We start from the raw sequence: 21,575 nt of genomic DNA, 5'->3' as shown, positions 1-21,575 counted from the left end.
CCAGCCCACGTGCCCACTCGTGCCAGCAGCTCTTGGCACACGGCGAGTATGTTCCTGGCAGCCCGGCCCGCTCCCATCTGGTATTTATCTCCTTCCCGAAATCCCTCCTGCTGCGGGGGGGAAGCCCGGTGCCGCGGAGGGGGGCACCCGGCCCCACTGCTCACTCTGCAGCGTGGCACTCGCTGTCCTGGCACGGGGCTGGAAGACGGGTGAGTGCAGGGGGAGGAAGGGGCCACCTCCACTCCAACAACCCATCGCCTCCCAGCCCCAAACCGGCACTAGTGGGGGAGCTGCTGTCCTGGGGAGGGGGGCACTTCCCCTCCCACCCCTAAAACAATGCTGTCTGGATGCCCCCCCCTTCCCCCCCCACCCCAAATGGTGGGTGCCCCAAAGCCGCAGGAGCCAGCAGAGCCCGTGGGTTGCCCGGGTAACTGCAGCCAGGCAGTGATGGGGGGCGGTCCAGGGGAGTGGTTGCCATGGAGACCGGAGGAGTGCGATCGCCTTGGCAACAAGTCTCTTCCTCCCCCCCGATACCCCCCCGCTGCGGCGGGGGTCCCCAGCTCGATCCACCATCAGCGTCTGCCTGGGGCAGCTCCCCGTGCCGCTGCCAGCCTAGGGGCCAGCACCCCGGCGCAAAGGAAGAGGCGAGGCCCAGCTCAGCTCATCGGCTTTATCACTCCACACGCCATCGCAGCTCCCCGGGCCGGGGGGCGGGCAGGAAAGCTGAGCACAGCGGGGCCGGGCCTGGGCTGGCTCCGGGAGAGCAGAAAGGGACAGAGCCACACTGTCCCCCTCCCCGGGAGGCAGAGGGGCATTCTGCACTGCTGCCAGCCCCTGGCTGTCCCCACACGCCCTGGGCAGTGGATTGTTGGCACCAAGGTGTGTTACTGCAGTGGCCCGGCAGGGGCTCGGGGCTCAGTCAGCCCGCTGCATCCCGCCAGCCCCTGGTTTTTGGCCCTGCCATCCTCCACATAAAGCCACACGCTGGCAAAGCAAAACAAGAAAGTCCTCTGTGGCTTCTGGAGAGGGAAAGAGGCCTGGTTCACCTGGTGTGGGCCTGGGGGCTCAGCTCCTTGGCACAGGCACTATGTTTCCAAGGCTTCATCTTCAGGGGAGAGGCCCCACTCTGGCAGACAGAGAATGAGGAGGCTCTACCTTCCCCCTGCCTCCCAAAACCAGGTGAGTGGGCACACCAGAACCCCTCCCTCCACACAGGAAGCCCAGAGCTGAGCCTCTGGCTCCAGGCCCAGCTGTGTCTGCGCCGTGCCCTCCCCGGGCAGCCCGCTCAGGCCTGGTAGAGCGGCACCACGCGGTCGATGTGCCCGCGGCAGATGGGGCAGAGGCGGGTGGGCAGCGCCTGGAAGCAGCTGAAGCAGCAGCAGATGTGGCCACAGCCCAAGAGGACGCACTCGCGGGGCCGCGTCAGGCAGATCACGCAGCAGCCCTCGGGCTCCTCGGCCTCGGGCTCTTCGCTGCTGGCTGTCTCCTCCTTGTCCCCAGGTGCCCGTGCCTGGCAGCAGGCGCGGTGCAGGACGTGCAGGAGCAGGGCCAGGCCCGCCACAGCACACAACACGGCCGCCCCCCGCCACAGCCTGCCCACCGCCTCCAGCTCTGCCAGCTCCTCCTGCCAGTCCCCCTGGCACAGCAAGTACTCGGCGCCGTGGGCCGGTGGCTGGAGGTGCAGCGAGCCGTCGGGGTGCAGGGCCAGCTCCCCGATGCCCGTCAGCCCAGCGCCCACCCGCAGCATCTCCTCCGTCTCCAGGATGCCCTTGGGCTTCTCCCCGCTCAGGTAGTGGCCCAGGAGGTCTCCGAAACCGTGTGCCGGCTGCTGGAAGCGCTCGTACACGGTCTCCAGTGGCAGGCGGGCGGCCTGCAGCGGGCTCTCCACGCTCACCCGTGCTGCCGCCACGCCGCCCGCCGGGGCCAGCACGAAGGGCACGCTGTACACCTGCTCTGACAGCACCCGCTCACTCTCGCTCCTGCAGGCGAGAGGACAGCGCTGGCACAAGGGCAATGCAGAGAGACCCCCAGCTCCCGGTGCTGAGCTGGCGTCCTCTAAGGCGGCCGTCTCCCGCCTCCCAGCTAGCCCCAGAGACAGGGAGTCTGGACCCATAGTGAGAGCCCACCCCTGCTGTTCCCTCCCATCGCTCACCAGCTCCGGGCCAAGCTGTTCCAGATGAGGCGATGCTCCTTCAGCAGCAGTCTCTGGATCACGCCCTGCAGCCCCTCATGGTAGTGGCTGGTCAGCGCAGCCTTGGCCGGCAGCACGATGCCTAAGGACCGATGCAGCAGGGCTGAAGGAGGAGTGCCCGGCCCCTGTTCCCGTGTGGGGCCACAGCATCTCCTTACCTTCCAGGGCCACATAAGGCAGGCATCCCCCATCAGCTGCAGACACCAGTGCTGGTAGATCATCATCAACCTGGAGCTTTGGGGCCTCCTGAAAGAGCAGGGATTCGGTGTGAACAGGGGCAGGGGCTGAGGCTGACTCAGTCATGGCTTTGTGAGGATCTCTGGTGGGATGTGACCTGCTTGGTCCTGAGCACTGTGACATTGGTAGAGGATGCAGCAGGCTGCAGCCATCAGTGAGATGCACCCAAAGCAAAGGCTCTGGGCCAGGCAGCACAGGGCAGCAGGGAAGGGACAGTGGGCAGGAGAGCACCTGACGGACAGAGCTACCTGTATGTGTGCCGCGGCTCTGGCTTTCCTCCTGTACAGGTAGTAGAAGAGGCCGGAGAAGGCGAGGCTGGAGCCCAGGCACAGCAGCTCGGCGGGCGTGATGGGTGGCATGTCCATGGTGCCAGGCCCCAGCGGCACCCTGCAAGAAGAGCACGATGCTGGGGACAGGGCTCTGTGTGTGGATGCCCCGGTTCCTCTGTCCCCACGGCAGGGACACTTCACAGCCCCCGGCTCCAGGGCGCGGCCGCCCGACGGCCAAGTCCGCCCGTGGCCCCGGCCCGGGGCCCTCAGCTCCAGCCCCCGCAGCCGACGCAGCCCGGCCCGGCCCGGCCTGGGGCCAGGGGTGCCCCGCCCTGCGCCTAGGCCCGGGCCGAAGCCCGGCACCCGTGCCCCAGCCCGGGCCCTGCGCCCAGGCTCCCACCGAGGCCCAGCCCCCTAGCCCAGTCCGTGCCCCAGCGCTGTGGCCCGGCCCGACCCCGCCGCTCACTTCGGCCCGGCTCGGCCCCGCTGCCCCCCGCAGCCCCAGGCCCAGACGCCGGCCTCGCCGCGCTGCCCGCTGGGAGATGGAGTGCGGCCCCGGAACTACCGCTCCCGCCGGGCGCCGCGCCCGCCGCTGCCGGGACTACAACTCCCAGCGGCCTGTGCGCCACCCCCAGCGGCCGTGCCGGCGGGTCCCGGTGCAGCGGCGGTGTGGGGGGAACAGCCCCGTACGGGGCTGCGGCGCGGCGCGGGGGCAGGTCCCGGTTGGAGCCCTGCCGAGGCGGTCCGCCACCCCCGCCCGCGGGCAATGGGACCACTGGGCCGGGGAAAGAGGCTCCTACCCACTGGGGCCGGGGCTGCGGGGCTGCCCCAGCCCGGCTCCTGCCTTCCCCCCGCCCCAGCCTCCTCCCGGCCGCCCCCGGCGTCCCTCCGGCTCCCGGCCCGGCGCTGGGGAGTGACCCGCCACCCGACCCTGCCCGGGATGCCGGCCCTGCGCCTGCCGCTCTTTCCCCGCACCTCTGCGTCCCTCCCTCCGGCCCTCAGGACATCTCCCCGCGCTCCCCTCCCTTGTCCAGAGGGATGTTCCATCTCCCACAGCCGCCGCCTGTTGAGTCACTGCCTCCGACATCCCACCTCACCCCGACATCCCACCTCTGCCCCTCACCCCGACATCCCACCTCACCCCGACATCCCACCTCTGCCCCTCACCCCGACATCCCACCTCACCCCGACATTCCACCTCTGCCCCTCACCCCGACATCCCACCTCACCCCGACATCCCACCTCTGCCCCTCACCCCGACATCCCACCTCACCCCGACATTCCACCTCTGCCCCTCACCCCGACATCCCACCTCACCCCGACATCCCACCTCTGCCCCTCACCCCGACATCCCACCTCTGCCCCTCACCCCGACATCCCACCTCACCCCGACATCCCACCTCTGCCCCTCACCCTGACATCCCACCTCACCCCGACATCCCACCTCTCCCCTCACCCTGACATCCCACCTCTGCCCCTCACCCCGACATCCCACTTCACCCTGACATCCCTCCTCTGCCCCTCATCCCGACATCCCACCTCTCCCCTCACCCCGACATCCCACCTCTCCCCGCACCGTCCCGCCGCGAAGGACCCGGCGCCGCCGGAGTACGTGGAAATTGCTTTTAATCGTTAAATAAATTCAGCGACAGCCACCCGCAGCTGAAGGCACGAGAGTCCCCGCTGCCGCCCGCTGGTCCCAGCAGAGGTGGACGGGGAAGCCAAGCCGGATCGCGGCGCGGGAGGGGGACGAGCGGAGCCGGGTGGTCGCCAGCCTCCATCTCCGACAGGCTGGGGGGCTGGAGCAGGGGGTGGGCTCGGCTCTAGCGCTCTCCCTGGGACCCCTCCGACCTGCCCGCCCAGGGGGGGGATGTGGCGCTGGGGGTGCCGAGCCGTGCCAATCTCTATCACGTCAGCGTTGAGGGGCAGAGCTGCGTTTTGGGGGTGCTACAGCTTCTCTGCCGGCCGTGCCGGGCCCCAGTGCTGTAGACGGGGGCTGCGGTGGGTGCCCGGCGCGGGGACGTGTGTGCTGGGGAGGGGGGCGGAGGTGGGGGCGAGGCGGCGTGCGGTGTGTGCACGGGGAGGAGACTGCAACAGAGGGTGACCCTGCGGGTGGCCCCACTCTCTGCCCGCGGGCCAGCTCTGGCAGCCGGCAAGGGCTGGGGGTGGGGGACGCAGCAGAGCGACGTCTCCTCTGTCCCCAGCACCCTCCCCATCCCTACCACACCTCACAGTGCTTGCCAGGGTTCATGGGGGAGCCCAGGGGGCAGCCGAAATGTTCAACAAAGTCCCGGGAGTTGCTGAGGGTGCCGATGACGCGGTATCTGTCAGGGCTGTGGGGGTCAGTCACCAGCCCTTCGTGGGAGCTCTCGGGTGTCCGGACGGAGCACCACACCTGCCAGAGCCAGAGCAGCCTCAGGGCCCTGCCCTCAGGTGGGGCTGTGGGATGGCCCTGGGGGGCTGGGGAACCCACCATCCCATACCTGTGCAAAGCCCACGAAGAAGAGCTGATGGTTGGTGAGCCCCAGGGCTGGTAGGCGCTTCTCCTCCCCGTTCTTCTGCAGCCAGGACTTGTACGCCTGTGGGAGAGGTGTCCTGAAGCCCTGGGGATGGACCAAGAGACATGGGGGGGCCACTTCCCCCGGGGACTGCAGCACTCACGTTGTAGGCTGCCTTGAGGCCACCGTTGTCGGCGATGTTCTCGCCCAGCGTCTGCTGGCCATTGACCTTCTCGCGGTGGACGGTGTAGCGGCCATACTGCTCCATCATGCAGGCCGTCCGGTTCTTGAAGGCTTCCAGGGAGGAGTTCTGCCACCATGGCCGCAGGTTGCCCTCCTTGTCATATTCCCTCCCTGCAGGACCGAGTGGCAGGGTGGGACCGGGTCCGCTGCCCCCCTGCAGACCCCTGAAGCGGGGCGGGGTGTGGTAGGGACAGCCCCAGGGGACACCAGGAGCACCTGGTGCCTTGGGGAGACAGTGTCCCCCAGCCTCTGCTCTGGGCGGGCTGTGGCTGCTGCTCAGCCGGGCTCTCGTGTCCCCAGCCATCCCTGGGGGCACTCCTGCTGTCCCACACTGGAATTGTCACTTCAAATTCCCCCATTGACCCCATCTCAGCTCCGGGGCTGCAGTGAAGGCGCAAAGCAGAGCGGATGCAAGAGGGACCCACCCCGTGCCCCGAGGGGAGGAGGATGTGGAGGGGCCGGGGCTGCAGACACCATGTCCTCACCAAGCAGATGGAGCGAAAGCTGCACAGAGAAGCCGGGGGGAGGTGTCGGCGCGTGCCACCTGGGGAGACAGGACGATAGAAGGGGGGCAGCCAGAGGGGGCACGAGCACGCATGATGCGATGGATGGCGAAGCGGGACCCCTGCGTGCCCGCCACACCCCGTCCCCACGCCGAGGGCAGGGCTGGGAGGGGGCTGGTCAGTGCTCACCTTGATCGTCGAAGGCGTGGGTCAGCTCATGCCCCATCACCACGCCGATGCCGCCAAAATTAAGGGCTCTGTGGGACCATAGGAGTATGGGAGCTAGGTGAGTGCAGGGAGTTAAAGCCCACCCCTGGCCCAGACACCCTCTCTGCAGCCTGGGCACTCTGTCCATGTCCGAGGCACCTGCTGAGACTCTATTCTGTAGGCACTCAGCTGGGAACGAGTCTGGCTGGGGACAAGTGGCTGTCATGGCTGCAAGATGGAAAGCCTTGAGGGACCCTCGAGCCCCAGCAGGGCTTTGTTTCGTGACTGCAGGGGTCTCTGTGGGGTGCTGGCCCTGACCCAGCCCATGTCCCCACCCCAAAGAGATGCCCCCTGTCCCCATGCCAGGCTCACTTGGGGTGGTTGCGGGCATAGAAGGGAGCCTGCAGGATGCCAGCAGGGAAGACGATCCCGTTCTTGGTGGGCAGGTAGTAGGCATTGACGGTCTGCGGGGTCATGCTCCACCTGTGGCAGGTTGGTGGGACAGGCGACAGGTGGGGATGTGTCCCCTCTGTCCCCCTGCCCCTTCACCCTCTTGTGCTGCGTCCCACCGAGGGTTTCCTGTGCTTCCCTGTGCAGGGCTGGCACTGTGACCCCCTGCCCTGTGACCCTGTCCTGGGGACAAGCCAGAACCACCCGGGGTGACACACAGCACTGTGCTACCTCATGGGGGGACCTTCTCCCCAGAGAGCTGCTGCCACCCAGGCCCTGCTGGGGACAGTGCTGTGACACCAGACACATCCCCTGCACTGCTGCCACCCAGGCCCTGCTGGGGACAGTGCTGCGACACCAGACATATCCCTTGCCCCACTCCCAGGACCTCCCCCTCTTACTGGTCACGGTTGGGGGGCTTCCGGAGCTGATCAGCCATCACTTTGGCAGAGAAATTGTAGAAGTTGAGCATGTTCTGGAAGAAGGAGTCCTCCGAGACCTCATACTGGTGAGGAAGAGGAGGGATGAGGGAGGGGTCTATTGTGGTGTTTCCCCCACCCTGGCCAGGATGTGCTTGGTACTATGAAACACCCTGTCCCAAATGGGCCCCCCAAAGAGGGACACTGCCCCACCACAGGAACCCTCAGGGCTTGGTGTAAGCAGGGACCAGACCCCCTCCCCAGCCATCCAGGTGCCCCCCTACCCCATCATAAACATCGTCCAGCTCCTTGTTGTCCAAGATGAAGTCAGGGAAGCCGATCATGTCGTAGATGGCGTCTGCCTGCATGGGAAAGGCCGGGAAGTCAGATGGGGTGTGTGTGCTTACAGGGATGGGGGAGGTCTCCCACCTACTGCCCTCCTCATGGTCACCTTCTCCTTTGCAGCCTGCCTGGTTTTCTCATCCATCCAGTCCAGCTGGTCCAAGGACATCTCAAAGGCCGTCCGGATCTCGCTGATCATCTCCTCAGCCTGGGGAGAGGAAGGAATGAAGCCCCTCTGCCCCCTGCAGCACCTCAGGCAGGGACAGGGTGGGCAGGGTGCGACTTCCCCGGGGCTGGAGGTCCCATTTCCCTGCTCCCCACCTTCCAGCCCTGAGGTTTGGGTGGGAAAGGGTGTGTGTGGGGGGTGGCTCCTGCGGATGATGATGCAGAGGGGATGGGGGCAGAAGTGTCCTCACAATGGCCTTGCTGTCCCGGTCGAAGGTGGCTTTGACAAAGAGGGAGCCCAGGGCAAAGCCCAGTGTGTCATCCGTGTTGGAGATGCAGGTTTGCCAGCGGGGCGTACAGGACTGTGGGAGCAAGATGGGGGTCTGTGAGACCCTTGGTCCCCTCCTTCCCCTTCCCCCCGCTCAGCTGTGCCTCTTCCCCAGCGGAAAGATGCTCAGCAGCTTAACTCCCATCCCAAAAGTTGATCCCTGTGATCCTTCTGCAGCGTCCAGGACTCAGCATCCCAAGGGCATCCCAAGGGTATCCCAAGGGCAGAGGTGGCCCCGGGCTGCTTGTAGGCTGTGGACAGATGGGGCTGGTCCCACAGCTCCCCTGTTACCTTCCTGGTGCCATAGAGTGTTTCCAGCAGCCTCTCCTGGGCTGTCTCAAAGCGCTGATCCAGACTGGAGGCCGTTTTCTGCACCAGGTTCCAGATCAGGTAGTTGTTCAGGATGCTGCGGGGACAGAGAGCCTGCAGCTCACCCCAATGCATGGGGATGCGTCAGCCTCTGGGCCACTGCCGAGCCCAAAACACGTCAATGCCACGGAGCTGCTCCAGAGGGGGCAAGGCCGGGGGCTTGTGGACCCCTCACCTCCGGTCGGTGCTGTTGATGAGATCAGAGACCTGCTGGAGGTAGGTGTCTCCATACACCACCACGGGCTCCGTGTCTGCCAGCTCCAGCGGGGCCAGGGCGTAGGACAGGTAATCCAGCCAGTCAATGGTGGGTGCCAGGGCCTGCAGGGAACGTGAACGTGGGGCACCTGGGTGCTTGGCATGGCTCTGAGGGGGCTGTGCTCCCCAGGAAGGTCCCTCACCACACCACATCCCTTCTCTGCCCCTGGGCACCCTTCCCTGCTGCTCTCAATGCTGCAGGACAAGGAGGGGACACCAGGACCCTCCCGTGTGGGGTAGCAGCTCCCTCCGAATCCTAATGACTGGGCAGATGAGTACCTCACTCCAGCACCCAACACACGTCCCAGAAGGGATGGGGCTGCCAGGGGTGTCCTGGGGAGGGGTAGCAGCGAGCGTGGACCCCTCAGTGTCCTGCTGGACAACCCCCCTTCGTTCCCCCAGAAGGTTTTCCCAGGCTGTTGTGGGCTGTGCCCACCTGAAGCTCAGCGATGCTCATCTTGTGGTAGATCTTCTCATCGTCCCTCCGCTCGGCCTGGGGCACGGTGATGTTGGCCAGCTGGGTTTCGAAGTCCAGCACCTGCTGCATCTGGAGGCGTGTGGGCTCCGGGACCCCCCCCAGCAGCGTGCCCAGCTCCACCATGTAGTCCAGGTACGCTGCCAGGACCTGGTGGGACCCCGAGCCCAGGCTCAGTGCTGGCTGCAGCTTGTCCCACCTCCCCTGGGCGTTCCACCCTGCTGCCTGGCCACCGTCCCACATGGCGAGCAGGGTGCGGGTGCCAGCTGTGCCCCAGCGCTGCTCGTGCCCCATTGCCGTGGGGTGGCCCCGGCTGCTGCCAGCAGCGTGCCCGCTGCCCAGCCTCACCCTCTCGTTGGCGGTCCTGTTCAGGTAGTAATCCCGGGATGGGAGGAAGAGCCCCGACTGGTCTACCTGGGGGGCAGAGAAAGGAGCGTGGGCTGCCCGCTGCTCCCCTGGTGCCTGCTGCCCCTCGGTGCCAAGGTGCCAACCTGGATGATGTTGCTGTTGGAGCTCTTGGAGTCTGCACCCACGTACACTGTGAAGAAGGGGGTTGCCCGATACGTGCCCGACACCATCTTGAGGACCTCCATGAAGCTGGTCTGGTTCCAGGAGCCAGTGATATTCCACCCCCCAATCTGCCGACAGATGAACCCGGCACCTCAAGGAGGGATGAGGTCCATCCTCCAGAGCTGCCTCCCCTTGCTCTGGTTACATGAAGAGCCCAGTGGAGGACATGATGGGCTGAGCCCGGACAGCTCAGCTCACGTGTGGGTGGCTGCCCACCTTGTCGATGAGCTCCATGAGAGGCTGGGAGCCCAGCTCCTCTATCCTCTGCTCCTTGAGGCAGGACAGGTAGTACCGCTGGGTCTTCCTCTCTGCCTCGCTGCTGGAGTTGAAGGTGGTGTTCTCTGCGGGAGGCTGTGGGTCAGCCCCAGGGATGCCAGGGCTCTGCCTCTCGCTGCTGTGACCCCCCCAGTGCCCACCTAGGAGATGCTTCATGATGGCCTGGTTCTGGTCCCAGATGCTGTTGAAGGTGCTCCATTTGGAGCGCCCGTTGGGGAGTGGGTTCCTCTTGATCCAGCCCCCACACGAGTACTGGTAGAAATCTTGGCATGGGTCCATCTCTGCGTCCAGAGCCTCCAGGATCTTGCTGGCCACTCGGACACAGGCATCCGTCAGGCAGGTGCTGTGAGAGGGATCTGGCAGGAAAGGCATGCCTGGGGCTGTGCTGAGGGCAACTGAGGCACGGAGCAGGAGCCCCGGGGCTGACCTGTCCCCCCCCCCATCCTGCCATGTCCCCCCAGGGTGCAGCGATGCCTCCATGCCCCTCCCTACCTCTGCGATACTGGATGGCCAGGGCGATGACGGCGATGCCGAGCAGCAGGGCCAGGGAGATGGTGACGGCGCAGAGCAGCAGCTCCAGCTGGCTGCGGGCAGCCAGGCGGCTCAGCAGCGGCCCTGGCCCCTTCCGAAACCCCACCTGGGTGGGAGCAGGACGTGCCATCGCACCTCAGGGACACCAAACCTCATCGCTCCCCCTTCCCTCCCCTACTGCTCCCCGGTGCCTGGGTCAGCTGCACGAGCTGGTGGGGACCTCCACGGGTGCCCAGGGCACCAGCCCTAACGAACCAGTCGTGGGTCCTGGCGGCCCTCCCAGCTGTAAGGAAGGATGATGGCCCAGGCACACACTCTGCCGCATTTTGGCTGCCTCCCAGCACATCCCTGGGGACAGCCAGGGCTGGCTGGGTTCCCAGTCCGCTTCCCACTGCCCTTCCGGCTTCAGGCAGGCTCTGGCTGAGGGTGACGAAGGGGGCTGGGGAGGATGGAGAGGGAAAGGATGGCAGGGTCCGGGGAGATCTCACCTCCACGCTGTCAGGAGAGGCGCTGCTGTCCCCCGCTGGCTCCGGCCCCTCATCGTCCTGCAGCGTGGCACGCTTGTAATCGGGCATCTGCTGAGAGAAGGAGCGGGCTGAGACGAGGGCACTGGGGTGGCTGCACCCCCACCCTGCTGTGCCCTCCAGCTCTCACAGCAGCAGCTGGCATCCACTCAGAAGGTGCACTTAGGAGGACGGGCAGCCCCTGGACCCCCTTGGTGCACCTGGGCCTGCCCCAGAGGCTGGGGACAGCCCCGGGTGGCCCCACGGAGCACGGGGAGAACTGCTGGCAGGGGGCTCAGGGGCCTGTGCTGGAGCATCCCTCTGTGTCGCCATGGCAGCTGTAGCATCAGCCCTGCTGACAGGTGCCACATCGCCACGGAGACGTGGTCCGTGTTACCAGGCAACCGTTGCCTAGTGCTGCTGCCTCACCCCTCCTCTCCCGCCTGGAACTTTCCATGCAGATGTGCACTGGTCCGAAACATCTGGAAGCGGCTCCTGCCTCATCCTGGCCCCAGGGGTGCCCGGGGTGCAGGGATGAGCTCCTGCAGGCACAGCATTGCAGAGGGAGCAGAGGTGCTACATGGGATGCCAGGCAGACCAGGACCCCCTCACCCCTGGCCTTGCAGGACAGCCTGGCAAGGGCTGCTTGCACCAACCCAGCTGCAAGGGCTGCCAAAGACTCATCCAAGAGGGAGGTGGTGGAGCTGAGCCAGCAGCTGGAAGACAAAGCTGGAGGCATTGGTGGAAGAGAATCAGTAATGCTGCTGGTCACGAGCCATCCTTAGGCTTCAGAGTTAACGCCTGGGTGGTTTGCAGCTCGCCAGATGGTGCTGCAGACTCTGGTGGATGACCTGGGGCTGCCTGCAGAGCTAGTGTTGGGGGCCAGGAAGGAGCCAAGGTGGGAAGGATGATGGGCAGGGGGTGAAGCAGAGCAAGTTCCCCATACCCAGCTCTGCCCAGTGCCACACTGCTGGCAGAGGGAAGGAGCTTCTCCAGGAGGTGGCATGGCAGGAAGGCATGAGGCTGGGATCGATAGTTGGCAGGAGCCCCCCCAGTGGGTGGGTTCCCAGGAGCCACGGGTATTAGGAGGGATGGTTTGGCATTCTGCAGAAGCTTGGCCAGCCGGGCACCCCCCACTGACTGAGGTCCCTTCCAACCCTTAAGATTCTGTGTGACATGCTCCTCTCACCTCCCAGATGGTCCTCACTTTCCTGGACACCAGCCAGCAGCAACCCCTCCCCAGCATCTCCTGGCACCCTTGAGGAATGAACGGGACCCGGTCCCGGGGCTCCTCCCACCCCCTCTGTGGGGCTCAGACCAGTGAGGACTGTCCTCTCTGTTCCATCCAGGGCTCATGCCTTGGGGGCCCCCCTCCATGCAGTGTCACTGTACCCCAGGTGGGCTCCGTGCCGACAATGCAGGGTCTGTGGGGCTGTCTCTGAACCACTCCAGCCCCCTCTGCCCATCCCCAGGCAGGCCTTTGGGGTTTTTTCCTCTCCCTTCTTCCCCCCACAGTGGGGGATGGGAACCACGCAGCTCCTTCAGCCCCGACCCCGCGCAGCCCCCTGCATCCCTCAGGCTCTTTTCTCCCTGTCTATCCCGGGTCCTCCCCCAGCCCTTCCTCTCGCAGCCTCCCAGCCCTTCCAGCTCCTCGTGCCCTCCAGCCCCTGGCTGCTGCCCCGGTCCCCTCCTGTCCCCCGAGTCACCCCCTCTGCCCCCCGTCCCCACCCCTCGTCCTGCCACCCTCCCCGCCCGTTGCCCTCTGCCCTGGGCACTCACGGCGTGTCCGATCTCCTGGAGGGCCACGTTCATCCTGGCCATCCCGGGCCGCCTCCCGCCTAGCTCCGCTCCCCGCCCGGGCCGCGCCGGGCCCCCGCCGCCGCCGCAGCGCCGCCTGCCTCCGCCGCCGCCATGGCCCGCACCGGGCGCCGCGCCGCCGGCAGCAGCGGGACCGGGACCCGCAGGGACGGGACCGCGCCGGAGGGATGATGGAGCTGCGGGGCTGGCACCGGCAGGGCGCGGCCCGCGGGCACCGGGCGGGGGCGGGAGGGGCCGGCGCCCCGGGGGGTGGCTGGAGAGGCGGCAGCGATGCACAGCCCGGTCGCACCGCTGCAACCGGCCCGGCCCCGCCAACAAGGTGACCGCTGTGCACACGGGAGGAGCCCCGCGCCGGAGTTGCACCGGGAGCCGCACCGGCACCGGGAGACGCACCGGCACCGGGAGCCGCACCGGCACCCTCGCCAGCGAGGGAGGCACATCGGCACCGGTACCCACACTCCCTCCGGCACCGGTACCGTGACCAGCACTCGGGCTCACACAACAGGCACCGGCACACTGATGTATGTACCAGCGCCGTGCTTCAGCACCCGGAGATGCATACCGACGCTACACGGCACCGGTACCGGCACTGGGCTACACGCTCAGCTGGATGCACCCGCGCTGACTGACACTCTGCCCCGGTACCCCGAGGTCACCCGCAGGTCCGTGCCACCGAGCACGCTGTGACACGGCTGCAGACACACGGGTGTGCACAGCCACAGTCGCCGCCGCGCTGCTGGGTGAGGAGGAGGCCGCAGCTGCACGCACGGCCTCACACCCCGTGCCATCTCCCAGCTCTGTGTGACCACATCCTCGGGACAGGGTGCCACTGCAACTCACGCACCCGGTGCCCAGGGTGCGGCCGGGGCGCGCAGAGTGTGCGGGTGCCTGGGTGCAGGTAGCCGGGTAGGTTCCCCCTCCCCCTGGGGTGGAGGTGTGCAGCAGCAATGTGGGTGCCCGGGTATGCACAGCAGTCACGCCTCGAAAAGCATCGACGGCAGATGCCTGGCACCGCAGCCGCGACTCGGAGGGTCGTCGGGAGCACAGCCCCGGGTGCTGCCCGGCGGACGACACACGGTGCCCCGCGGGGCTGGGCGAGGCAGTGCGGGGGGCATGTGTGCGCAGGAAGGGGAGATGTTGTGTGCAGGAAGGGGAGATGTGTGCGCAGACACAGCTGTAGCGGGCACAGGGGTGCCCGCGGGTGTCCGTGGCGTGCCGGCTCTCCACAGAGCCTGTCTGCCCCGGGCACGATCCCGTCCCTTGTCGGGGTCGGGTGCCAGGGGTGGTGGAGCCCCGCGCTGCCGGGCGGTGCCGGAGCCCCGGGCCGCACCGTCCCCCGTCCCCCGCCGCTCGCCGGTGCCGGTGCCGCGGCCACGCGCGCACCCAACCCGGCGCCGTCCCGGCGCGCGGCGGTGTCGTCACGGCGGGGGCGGGCGGCGATTGGCGGCGGCGGAGCGGCGGCGCTTGCGCAGGCGCAGGGCGGCGGGTGGCGGCGGAGCGGCCATGGACGCGGGCGGCGGCGGCGGACAGAGCCGGGTGCAGGGCGGCCCCGGGGCGGGCGGCGACGAGAAGCCCACCCCGCCCTGGGGTCGGGACCGCCGGGAGCCTCCCGCGGGGCCCGAGAAGGAGCAGGAGCTGGTGAGCACCGCCGCGCCGCGGCCCGGCCGCTGAGTCACGGCCCGGCCGCGCTCGGCGTCACCCGTGCGGCGGGACGTCACCGCACGTCACCGGGGCGGACGGTGCCCCTCGGGGGGGGCTCCCGTGACGTGGCCGGGACTCCCTGCGGTGGGGCGCGTGACGTCACGGAGGCGAGGGCTCCCTCCGGAGAGGGGCCGTGGCGGCGGGGGGATGCCCCGAGACGCGGCCGAGGGCTCCCTGCCCTGCGGGGGTGTGTGATGGGGTGCGGGGAACGTCACCGGAGCAGGGTGAGGGGAGCCGCGGGGTGACGGGGGTGAATGTGGGACAGCAGAGGCTATGGAGGGGTCCTCCCTTTCGTCGGGGAGGTGGGTCTCCGTGGGGCAGCGAGGGGCTGCCTCTGGGTGGGAGGGCTGCTGTCCCCACAGTGCCCCTCTCTGTGGGGGTGTTTCTGTAGGGCACGGGGTAGTGGTGGAAGGAGTGATCCCGGGGGGGTGGGACGTATCTTAAATAGTGACCCCCAGCAGCACAGGGGCAGGATGGTGCCCTGGTGAGGGGGATCTCTGTGTCCCAGTCTCCCTGCAGCTGGGGTGACACCTCCGGCCCTGTCACATGGGAGGTTTCTGTGCTGGGTGCCCTCAAACTCTGCTTTTTCTGGGGTGTTTTGGCAGTCAGAGGAAGACAAGCAGCTGCAGGATGAGCTGGAGATGCTGGTGGAACGCCTGGGGGTAAGTCTGTGCTGTGCCCCTCGGTGAGGAGCTGGGGAGGAGCAGAGCCCCAAATGGGACTTGCATCCGTCTATCCCTAGTTTGTGGTTGTTCCTTGTGCAGTGGAGATGGGGAGAGGAGGTTCACTTTGAGTGGAGCCTCTCCTTTTCCACTGTGGGCCATCCCCCAGCCCTGATACCTGTCTGACCTCTGTCCGCTGCACTCTCCTTCTTGTGGGGTAGCCATCTACCGTGCTGTGCTGTCCCTCCGCAGCCTTTGGGCTGAATGAGGCAGTCCAGGGCAGGGACATTGCTCTGCTCACAGCCATAGATGTCTTTGAGGAGGGCTGATGGAGTGGTGGTGGCACAAGAACCAGCCCCCTGTTCCCTGACACAGTAACCAGCAGCTCCTCTGCTTCCCTCTGCAGGAAAAAGATACGTCCCTGTACCGCCCAGCTCTGGAGGAGCTGAGGAGGCAGATCCGCTCTTCCACCACCTCCATGACCTCCGTTCCCAAACCCCTCAAGTTCCTAAGGCCCCATTACGGCAAACTGAAGGAGATCTATGAGAACATGGCTCCAGGAGAGAACAAGGTAAAGGCTTTTGGCCTTACTGTCTCACATGGCTGGGGGAATGGTGCTGGGGCAGGTGATGGCAGAGCCCTCTGGACCCCATGTTCTAATACCAGGTTTGTGCCTGTGATGGCTCATGAGCACAGGGAGGGTGTTGTGTCCCTGGCTGCCCCTGCTGTCCCATGCCCTTTGTGTGTCTGAGCCCCCAGCACTCTCTCCCCAGCGCTTTGCAGCAGACATCATTTCTGTTCTGGCCATGACCATGAGCGGGGAGCGTGAGTGCCTGAAGTACCGGCTGGTGGGTTCCCAGGAGGAGCTGGCATCTTGGGGGCACGAATACGTCAGGTAAGCCTGTGTGGGTGCAGGGCTGGAGAAGGACAAGGGCTCGGGGGTATTTCCCTGGACTCTTTGACTAGCCCTCCTTGGGAGGTGTTGTGACTTGCTGGGCTTATGCCAAGCTGCCCCTGTCACGTCTGCAAGTGTGTTGCCTCATTCTGTCTTCACAGTGATTTAGCGGCTGCAGAGATCTTGCTGCTGTGGCTTCTCTAATTTCTGCTCTTAACCCTATTCTATTCCCTGAGCTTGTCTTCCATAAACTCTAATGGGAATGTGTAGCCTCTGTAAACAGTCCATAACCTTGGCTAACTGGTAGCAGCTGCTCCCCATCTTTGGGGCTGGGTGAAGCTGGTTTCTGTGGCAGTGATGTCTCTTTGTCCTTGCAGGCATCTGGCAGGAGAGGTGGCCAAGGAGTGGCAGGAGATTGATGAGGCTGACAAGGCTCAGAGGGACACACTCCTCACCCTGGTCAAGGAGATTGTCCCCTACAACATGGCCCACAACGCAGAGCATGAGGCCTGTGACCTGCTCATGGAGATCGAGCAGATGGACATGCTGGAGAAGTACATTGATGACAATGCCTACTCCAAAGTGTGCCTCTACCTGACAAGGTAGGGACCTCAGCAGTCTCAGGTGCTGGAAGAGGCCTGGTCCCTGGTGTGCCGAGGCTGTCTGACACAGTTGTCACCCTCGTGTCTGTTTCTTCCTTTGAGCTGTGTGAGCTATGTCCCGGAGCCCGAGAACTCAGCTCTCCTGCGCTGTGCCCTGGGCATCTTCCGCAAGTTCAACCGCTACCCTGAAGCCCTGCGCCTGGCTCTGATGCTCAATGACGTGGAGCTGGTGGAAGACATCTTCACTTCCTGCAAAGATGTGTAAGAGAGAGACTTGTTCCCCACCCTCTGGGGCTTTTGCACATTGTGGTGGGGCACGACTTCCCATCTGGGCAGAGTTGGGTTGGAGCCTGCAGCCACCGGAGGTCTCTGGGGGTTCGAACTGAGACTCTTGTCCCTGAAATCAAGATGGGCAAGAGCGGGCCATCTCTGGGCTGCTCTTGTGTGCCCCTGGAGCAGGGAAGATTGGCTTACCATTACATGCATGTGCGTTTGTGCTGAAGCTGTCTGAGGTTTGGGCACGTGTGAAACCTCTTCCCTTTGTTCAGCGTTGTCCAGAAGCAGATGGCTTTTATGCTGGGCCGCCACGGGGTCTTCCTGGAGCTGAATGAGGATGTGGAGGAGTACGAGGACCTGACCGAGATCATGTCCAATGTCCAGCTCAACAGCAACTTTCTGGCCTTGGCCAGAGAGGTGAGTGCCCCAAGCTACTAAAAAAGCCCTGGACTGCCCCAAGCTGTGGCTGCCTCAGCTGCTGAGCTCTGTGGCAAGATCTGGGAAGAGATTCTTCGTCCCTGCACGCTTGGCCAGGCACCTCCTGGAGAGGCTGCCATTGTAGGGCAGCTGCCTTGGGATGTGCTGGCTGGGAGATAACTCCCTTCTGCCTTGTCTCTGCAGCTGGACATCATGGAGCCCAAAGTGCCAGATGACATTTACAAAACCCACCTGGAAAATAACCGTAAGGGCTTGTGTTAATGGCCTCTGCTGTCCTTGTCTGTGGGGAATTCCTGGGCCTGCAAGGCACCCTGGGGGCCAGCACAGTCAGCTGTGTGTCCTGAGGTGGGCAGGTGGTCTGCCCACTGTCTCTGTCCTGATGTGAAGCAGACCCAGCTGGCTGCTGTGGATTCGGGCTTCTCCTTTCTGCTGGTGGTGGGACAGGTCCTTGTGCCACCACGGCGTGGGATGGCTGCACGGTGGAGGGCTGGCGGGGTTTCTCTTGCTGCCTGGCTCACCCTGACACCATTCCCCAGGGTTTGGGGGAAGCGGTTCACAAGTGGACTCAGCTCGGATGAATTTGGCCTCCTCCTTTGTGAACGGCTTCGTGAACGCTGCGTTCGGGCAGGACAAGCTGCTGACGGATGATGGCAATAAATGGTTGTACAAGAACAAGGACCATGGTGAGGGAGCTAGCTGGGCAGGGGCTGGAGGTGTCCTGGCCGTGGGGTTGCTGCCTTGTCCCTTTTGGGGGGCTGCAGAGCACGGCCGCCCTATGTCCTTGTCCGCCACCTGCCCCAGGTGGGGGACATCGATTCGTGGCTGAAGTGGGCCCTTCTCCCCTGGGACTGCAGGGATGCTGAGTGCTGCAGCCTCGCTGGGCACGATACTGCTGTGGGACGTGGATGGGGGGCTCACGCAGATCGACAAGTACCTCTACTCCTCAGAGGATTACATCAAGGTTGGTGGCACTGATCCTGGCGTGGGCTCCGTGGCTCTGTGGGGCATCTGGGCATGTGGCTGGCTCAGGGAATGGGTGACCTTGCCTTGGTCTGCTGTGTGGCTCAGCTCCTTCCCTGCATCCCAGGTTGCTGAGCAGATCTCCCCAAGGTGGGGAGCTCTTGGGGATCTTTTGGGTCCCCTTGTCACAGAGCTATGAGCTTTGGACTGCTCAGAGTGGCATTGCTCACTTGGTGCCAACTTGCTCATCACGGGGAGCAGATGTAATGTATGGGGTAACGTTAGTCACTGGCTGGCAGGGAGCTTGTACATTGATGGCCTGTTTGTCATGGTGCTTTTGCCTTGCAGTCTGGAGCCCTCTTGGCTTGTGGCATTGTCAACGCAGGGGTGAGGAATGAATGTGACCCTGCCCTGGCTCTCCTGTCCGACTATGTCCTCCACAACAGCAACACTATGAGGATTGGAGCCATTTTTGGGTAAGGGCTTGGGCCCAGCCTCTCCGTGCTGCCTGATGGTGCAGTTCCCTCCTCATGCTCCCCTGGGCTCTCCACAGGCTGGGGCTGGCATATGCGGGTTCCAACCGGGAGGATGTCCTGACTTTGCTGCTACCTGTGATGGGAGACTCCAAGTCCAGCATGGAGGTAGGGAGCGAGGCAGGTTTTACCTGGCGTTCTTACTTCCCTGCCTGGTCCCCTGCAGCCCCTGGGAATAGGGGCTCTTAGTGCTGTTCTGGAAGAGTGTGACCCTGTTTTCCCTATTTGGGCTGCTCTCGGGATTGCAGCAGATGTGGGAGGGTAGGAAGCCATCAGGTCTCCCAGTAGTCCAGATTTGTGCATGAAGCAGGGACTGAGGGGAGCCAATGCTCTGTCAGGCTGCACATTCCCTGCCCTGAGTTGTGGCCCAGCCCACTGTGCTGTCCCCAGGTGTGACAGGCACCTTTCCTCCTTCACCAGGTGGCTGGTGTGACCGCCCTGGCCTGTGGAATGATTTCGGTGGGCTCTTGCAATGGGGATGTCACCTCAACCATCCTCCAGACCATCATGGAGAAATCTGAGACGGAGCTGAAGGACACGTATGCCCGGTGGCTGCCGCTCGGCCTGGGCTTGAACCACTTGGGTAAGGCTGGGCAGTGCCACCAGCTTAGGGCTTGGGGAAAGGGGTGGGAGTGTCTCTCCGCTGTTGTCCTCTAACCACTGCACCTTTCTTGTCAGGGAAGGGAGAGGCAATTGAGGCCATCTTGGCAGCACTGGAGGTGGTGTCGGAGCCGTTCCGCAGCTTTGCCAACACACTGGTGGACATCTGTGCCTATGCAGGTGAGTTAGGCTGATGGAGGCTGGGGAGGCAGGAGTGAGTCTGGGCCCTCCACCTGCTGATCGTGGCCCTCTGCTCTTACCCCAGGCTCGGGGAATGTCCTGAAGGTACAACAGCTCCTCCACATCTGCAGTGAGCACTTCGACTCTAAGGAGAAAGAGGAGGACAAGGACAAAAAGGACAAGAAAGAGAAGGAGAAGAAAGAGAGCTCAGCTGACATGGGGGCTCACCAGGTAGGGAAAAGAGGGCTGGGATCTGTGTTCCTGGGGCCAGAGCTGGCTTTGTGGGTGTGCCCAAGGCACTTGTGGGATCAGAGCTGGAGAAAAAGGGCTCCTAGCAGCAACCCATGATCTCCCTGTCCTTGACTCAGGGCGGGCACAGAGGCCATTAGAACTTGGGTTTCTGGCTGGGTGCTCCCTGCCCAGCACTCAGTGCCTGTGTCCCCACAGGGTGTAGCAGTGCTGGGGATCGCGCTCATTGCCATGGGCGAGGAGATTGGCGCCGAGATGGCCCTGCGCACCTTTGGCCACCTGGTGAGTGAAATGGGAAGGGAAAACACAGAGCTGGGCAGGGACCTGGGCATGGAGGCCAGGTCTTGCCTCTCATTTCTGTAGACCTCCCTGCCCCCGGTAAGCTGGGTCTAACACACCTCCCCTCTGTGCAGCTACGGTATGGGGAGCCCACCCTCCGCCGAGCTGTGCCCCTGGCCCTGGCCCTGATCTCAGTCTCCAACCCCCGGCTTAACATCCTTGACACCCTCAGCAAGTTCTCCCATGATGCTGACCCCGAAGTCTCCTACAACTCCATCTTTGCCATGGGCATGGTGGGCAGCGGTAAGCTCTCTAGGGGACAGCCTGGTTTGGGGCTGGTGTAAGGGGAAGGTGGGAGACCCGAGCCATGTACCCTGCTCTCTACCTGCACCCCCTCTTCCCCAGGTACCAACAATGCCCGTCTGGCAGCGATGCTGCGGCAGCTCGCCCAGTACCATGCCAAGGACCCCAACAACCTCTTCATGGTGCGGTTAGCCCAGGTGATGATGTGGTGTGTGGCAGGAAAGGGGCAGGCTGGGGCCGCTGCTCCCCTGCGCGTGGGAGGGGAGTGGTGACCCAGGGCCATCGCCCTACTGATAGGCAGGGCTGGGAGGTCCTAGGCATTGTCTTACGTCTCTCATGTGCTTTTCTCTGCCACACCAGGGCCTGACCCACCTGGGCAAAGGAACCCTCACCCTGTGCCCCTACCACAGCGATCGCCAGCTCATGAGCCAGGTGGCTGTGGCTGGGCTGCTGACTGTCCTCGTGTCCTTCCTGGATGTGCGCAACAGTGAGTACTGCAGGCTCGGCTCCCCCAGCCCTGCTGTCCCCCGTGGTGGCCGTTGCTCAGCCCGATTTCTCTCTCCTCTAGTTATCCTGGGCAAGTCCCACTATGTTCTCTACGGCCTCGTTGCTGCCATGCAGCCCCGCATGCTAGTCACCTTCGATGAGGAGCTGCGGCCTCTACCCGTGTCGGTTCGGGTCGGACAGGTAAGGAAGGGGCCAGCCAGAGCTGGGGACGGGGTGCTCCGGCGTCCCTTGCCTTACCTTGGCATTTACCTTGCCCTTCCCTTGCAGGCTGTGGATGTGGTGGGCCAGGCGGGCAAGCCCAAAACCATCACCGGCTTCCAGACTCACACGACACCGGTCCTGCTGGCCCACGGTGAGCGGGCCGAGCTGGCCACGGAGGAGCACGTGCCTGTGACACCCATCCTGGAGGGATTTGTTATCCTACGCAAGAACCCCAACTATGACATTTGAGCCGGGGGGGGCTGGGGGTGGGAAGGGGGCTTGGGAGGGGAATACCTTAGTTTATTTGTTTGTTTTTGTTACCGAGAGTCAAGGAAATAAACTATGTGGAGACTCAAGTGCTGCCCTTCTTGTGCTGGGGCTGGGGGCTGGGCTGGGAGTCCCCCAAGGGGGCCTGCTGCCTGTGGGGGCTGGGCATGCTGTGGGCCCCCAGAAGCAGGGGCTGAACACAGAGTTGGGTGGTGCCACAGGTGTTCCTGCTCCTCTGTGGAGGCTCTTCCCGAGGTGGGACGGCTTTCCTGG

General features: G+C 64.7%; 3 protein-coding genes across 3 annotated transcripts; 1 reads left to right on the top strand and 2 right to left on the bottom strand.

Moving 5' to 3' along the window:
- Positions 1-656: 656 nt before the first annotated feature.
- LOC133626445 (mitochondrial ubiquitin ligase activator of nfkb 1-A-like) lies at positions 657-3,245 on the bottom strand. The gene is made up of 5 exons (XM_062005817.1): positions 3,164-3,245; positions 2,677-2,815; positions 2,350-2,437; positions 2,153-2,294; positions 657-1,979 (listed from the first exon to the last, which is right to left on the bottom strand). Exons 2-5 carry the CDS (start codon positions 2,791-2,793, stop codon positions 1,286-1,288), a joined length of 1,041 nt encoding a protein of 346 aa, XP_061861801.1. The 5' UTR covers positions 2,794-2,815; positions 3,164-3,245; the 3' UTR covers positions 657-1,285.
- A 1,172-nt stretch (positions 3,246-4,417) lies between these two features.
- Positions 4,418-12,691, bottom strand: ECE2 (endothelin converting enzyme 2). The gene is made up of 19 exons (XM_062005473.1): positions 12,611-12,691; positions 10,817-10,903; positions 10,290-10,434; positions 9,938-10,153; positions 9,738-9,862; positions 9,443-9,589; positions 9,300-9,365; positions 8,913-9,101; positions 8,397-8,539; positions 8,144-8,258; positions 7,776-7,886; positions 7,469-7,567; positions 7,302-7,379; positions 7,000-7,103; positions 6,521-6,631; positions 6,131-6,198; positions 5,359-5,549; positions 5,181-5,276; positions 4,418-5,092 (listed from the first exon to the last, which is right to left on the bottom strand). Exons 1-19 carry the CDS (start codon positions 12,650-12,652, stop codon positions 4,916-4,918), a joined length of 2,310 nt encoding a protein of 769 aa, XP_061861457.1. The 5' UTR covers positions 12,653-12,691; the 3' UTR covers positions 4,418-4,915.
- Positions 12,692-14,131: 1,440 nt separating this feature from the next.
- Positions 14,132-21,295, top strand: PSMD2 (proteasome 26S subunit ubiquitin receptor, non-ATPase 2). Its single transcript, XM_062005973.1, has 21 exons — positions 14,132-14,287; positions 14,956-15,012; positions 15,419-15,583; positions 15,786-15,907; positions 16,285-16,509; positions 16,612-16,770; positions 17,058-17,202; positions 17,407-17,467; positions 17,760-17,906; positions 18,078-18,184; positions 18,532-18,659; positions 18,737-18,824; positions 19,137-19,299; positions 19,395-19,496; positions 19,582-19,727; positions 19,944-20,027; positions 20,159-20,327; positions 20,430-20,524; positions 20,688-20,814; positions 20,896-21,014; positions 21,102-21,295. The coding sequence occupies exons 1-21, from the start codon at positions 14,153-14,155 to the stop codon at positions 21,282-21,284; spliced, it is 2,727 nt and encodes a 908-aa protein (XP_061861957.1). The 5' UTR covers positions 14,132-14,152; the 3' UTR covers positions 21,285-21,295.
- Positions 21,296-21,575: the final 280 nt, after the last annotated feature.

The sequence above is a fragment of the Colius striatus genome, chromosome 12 (assembly GCF_028858725.1).
Source record: "Colius striatus isolate bColStr4 chromosome 12, bColStr4.1.hap1, whole genome shotgun sequence".
Lineage (NCBI taxonomy): Eukaryota > Metazoa > Chordata > Aves > Coliiformes > Coliidae > Colius > Colius striatus.
This window is presented reverse-complemented; position numbering and strand designations above follow the sequence as displayed.

Coding starts and splice junctions, on each gene's coding strand:
- LOC133626445 (XM_062005817.1), bottom strand. CDS start 2,793: ATGGACATGCCACCCATCACGCCCGCCGAGCTGCTGTGCCTGGGCTCC. Junction 2,438..2,676: donor GAGCCGCGGCACACATACAG/GTAGCTCTGTCC, acceptor CTGCTCTTTCAG/GAGGCCCCAAAGCTCCAGGT. Junction 2,295..2,349: donor GCCTTATGTGGCCCTGGAAG/GTAAGGAGATGC, acceptor CTCCTCCTTCAG/CCCTGCTGCATCGGTCCTTA.
- PSMD2 (XM_062005973.1), top strand. CDS start 14,153: ATGGACGCGGGCGGCGGCGGCGGACAGAGCCGGGTGCAGGGCGGCCCC. Junction 18,660..18,736: donor AGGATTGGAGCCATTTTTGG/GTAAGGGCTTGG, acceptor GGCTCTCCACAG/GCTGGGGCTGGCATATGCGG. Junction 19,497..19,581: donor GGACATCTGTGCCTATGCAG/GTGAGTTAGGCT, acceptor CTCTTACCCCAG/GCTCGGGGAATGTCCTGAAG.
- ECE2 (XM_062005473.1), bottom strand. CDS start 12,652: ATGGCCAGGATGAACGTGGCCCTCCAGGAGATCGGACACGCC. Junction 7,104..7,301: donor TGGACGATGTTTATGATGGG/GTAGGGGGGCAC, acceptor CTTCCTCACCAG/TATGAGGTCTCGGAGGACTC. Junction 5,550..6,130: donor CCACGCCTTCGACGATCAAG/GTGAGCACTGAC, acceptor TCGGTCCTGCAG/GGAGGGAATATGACAAGGAG.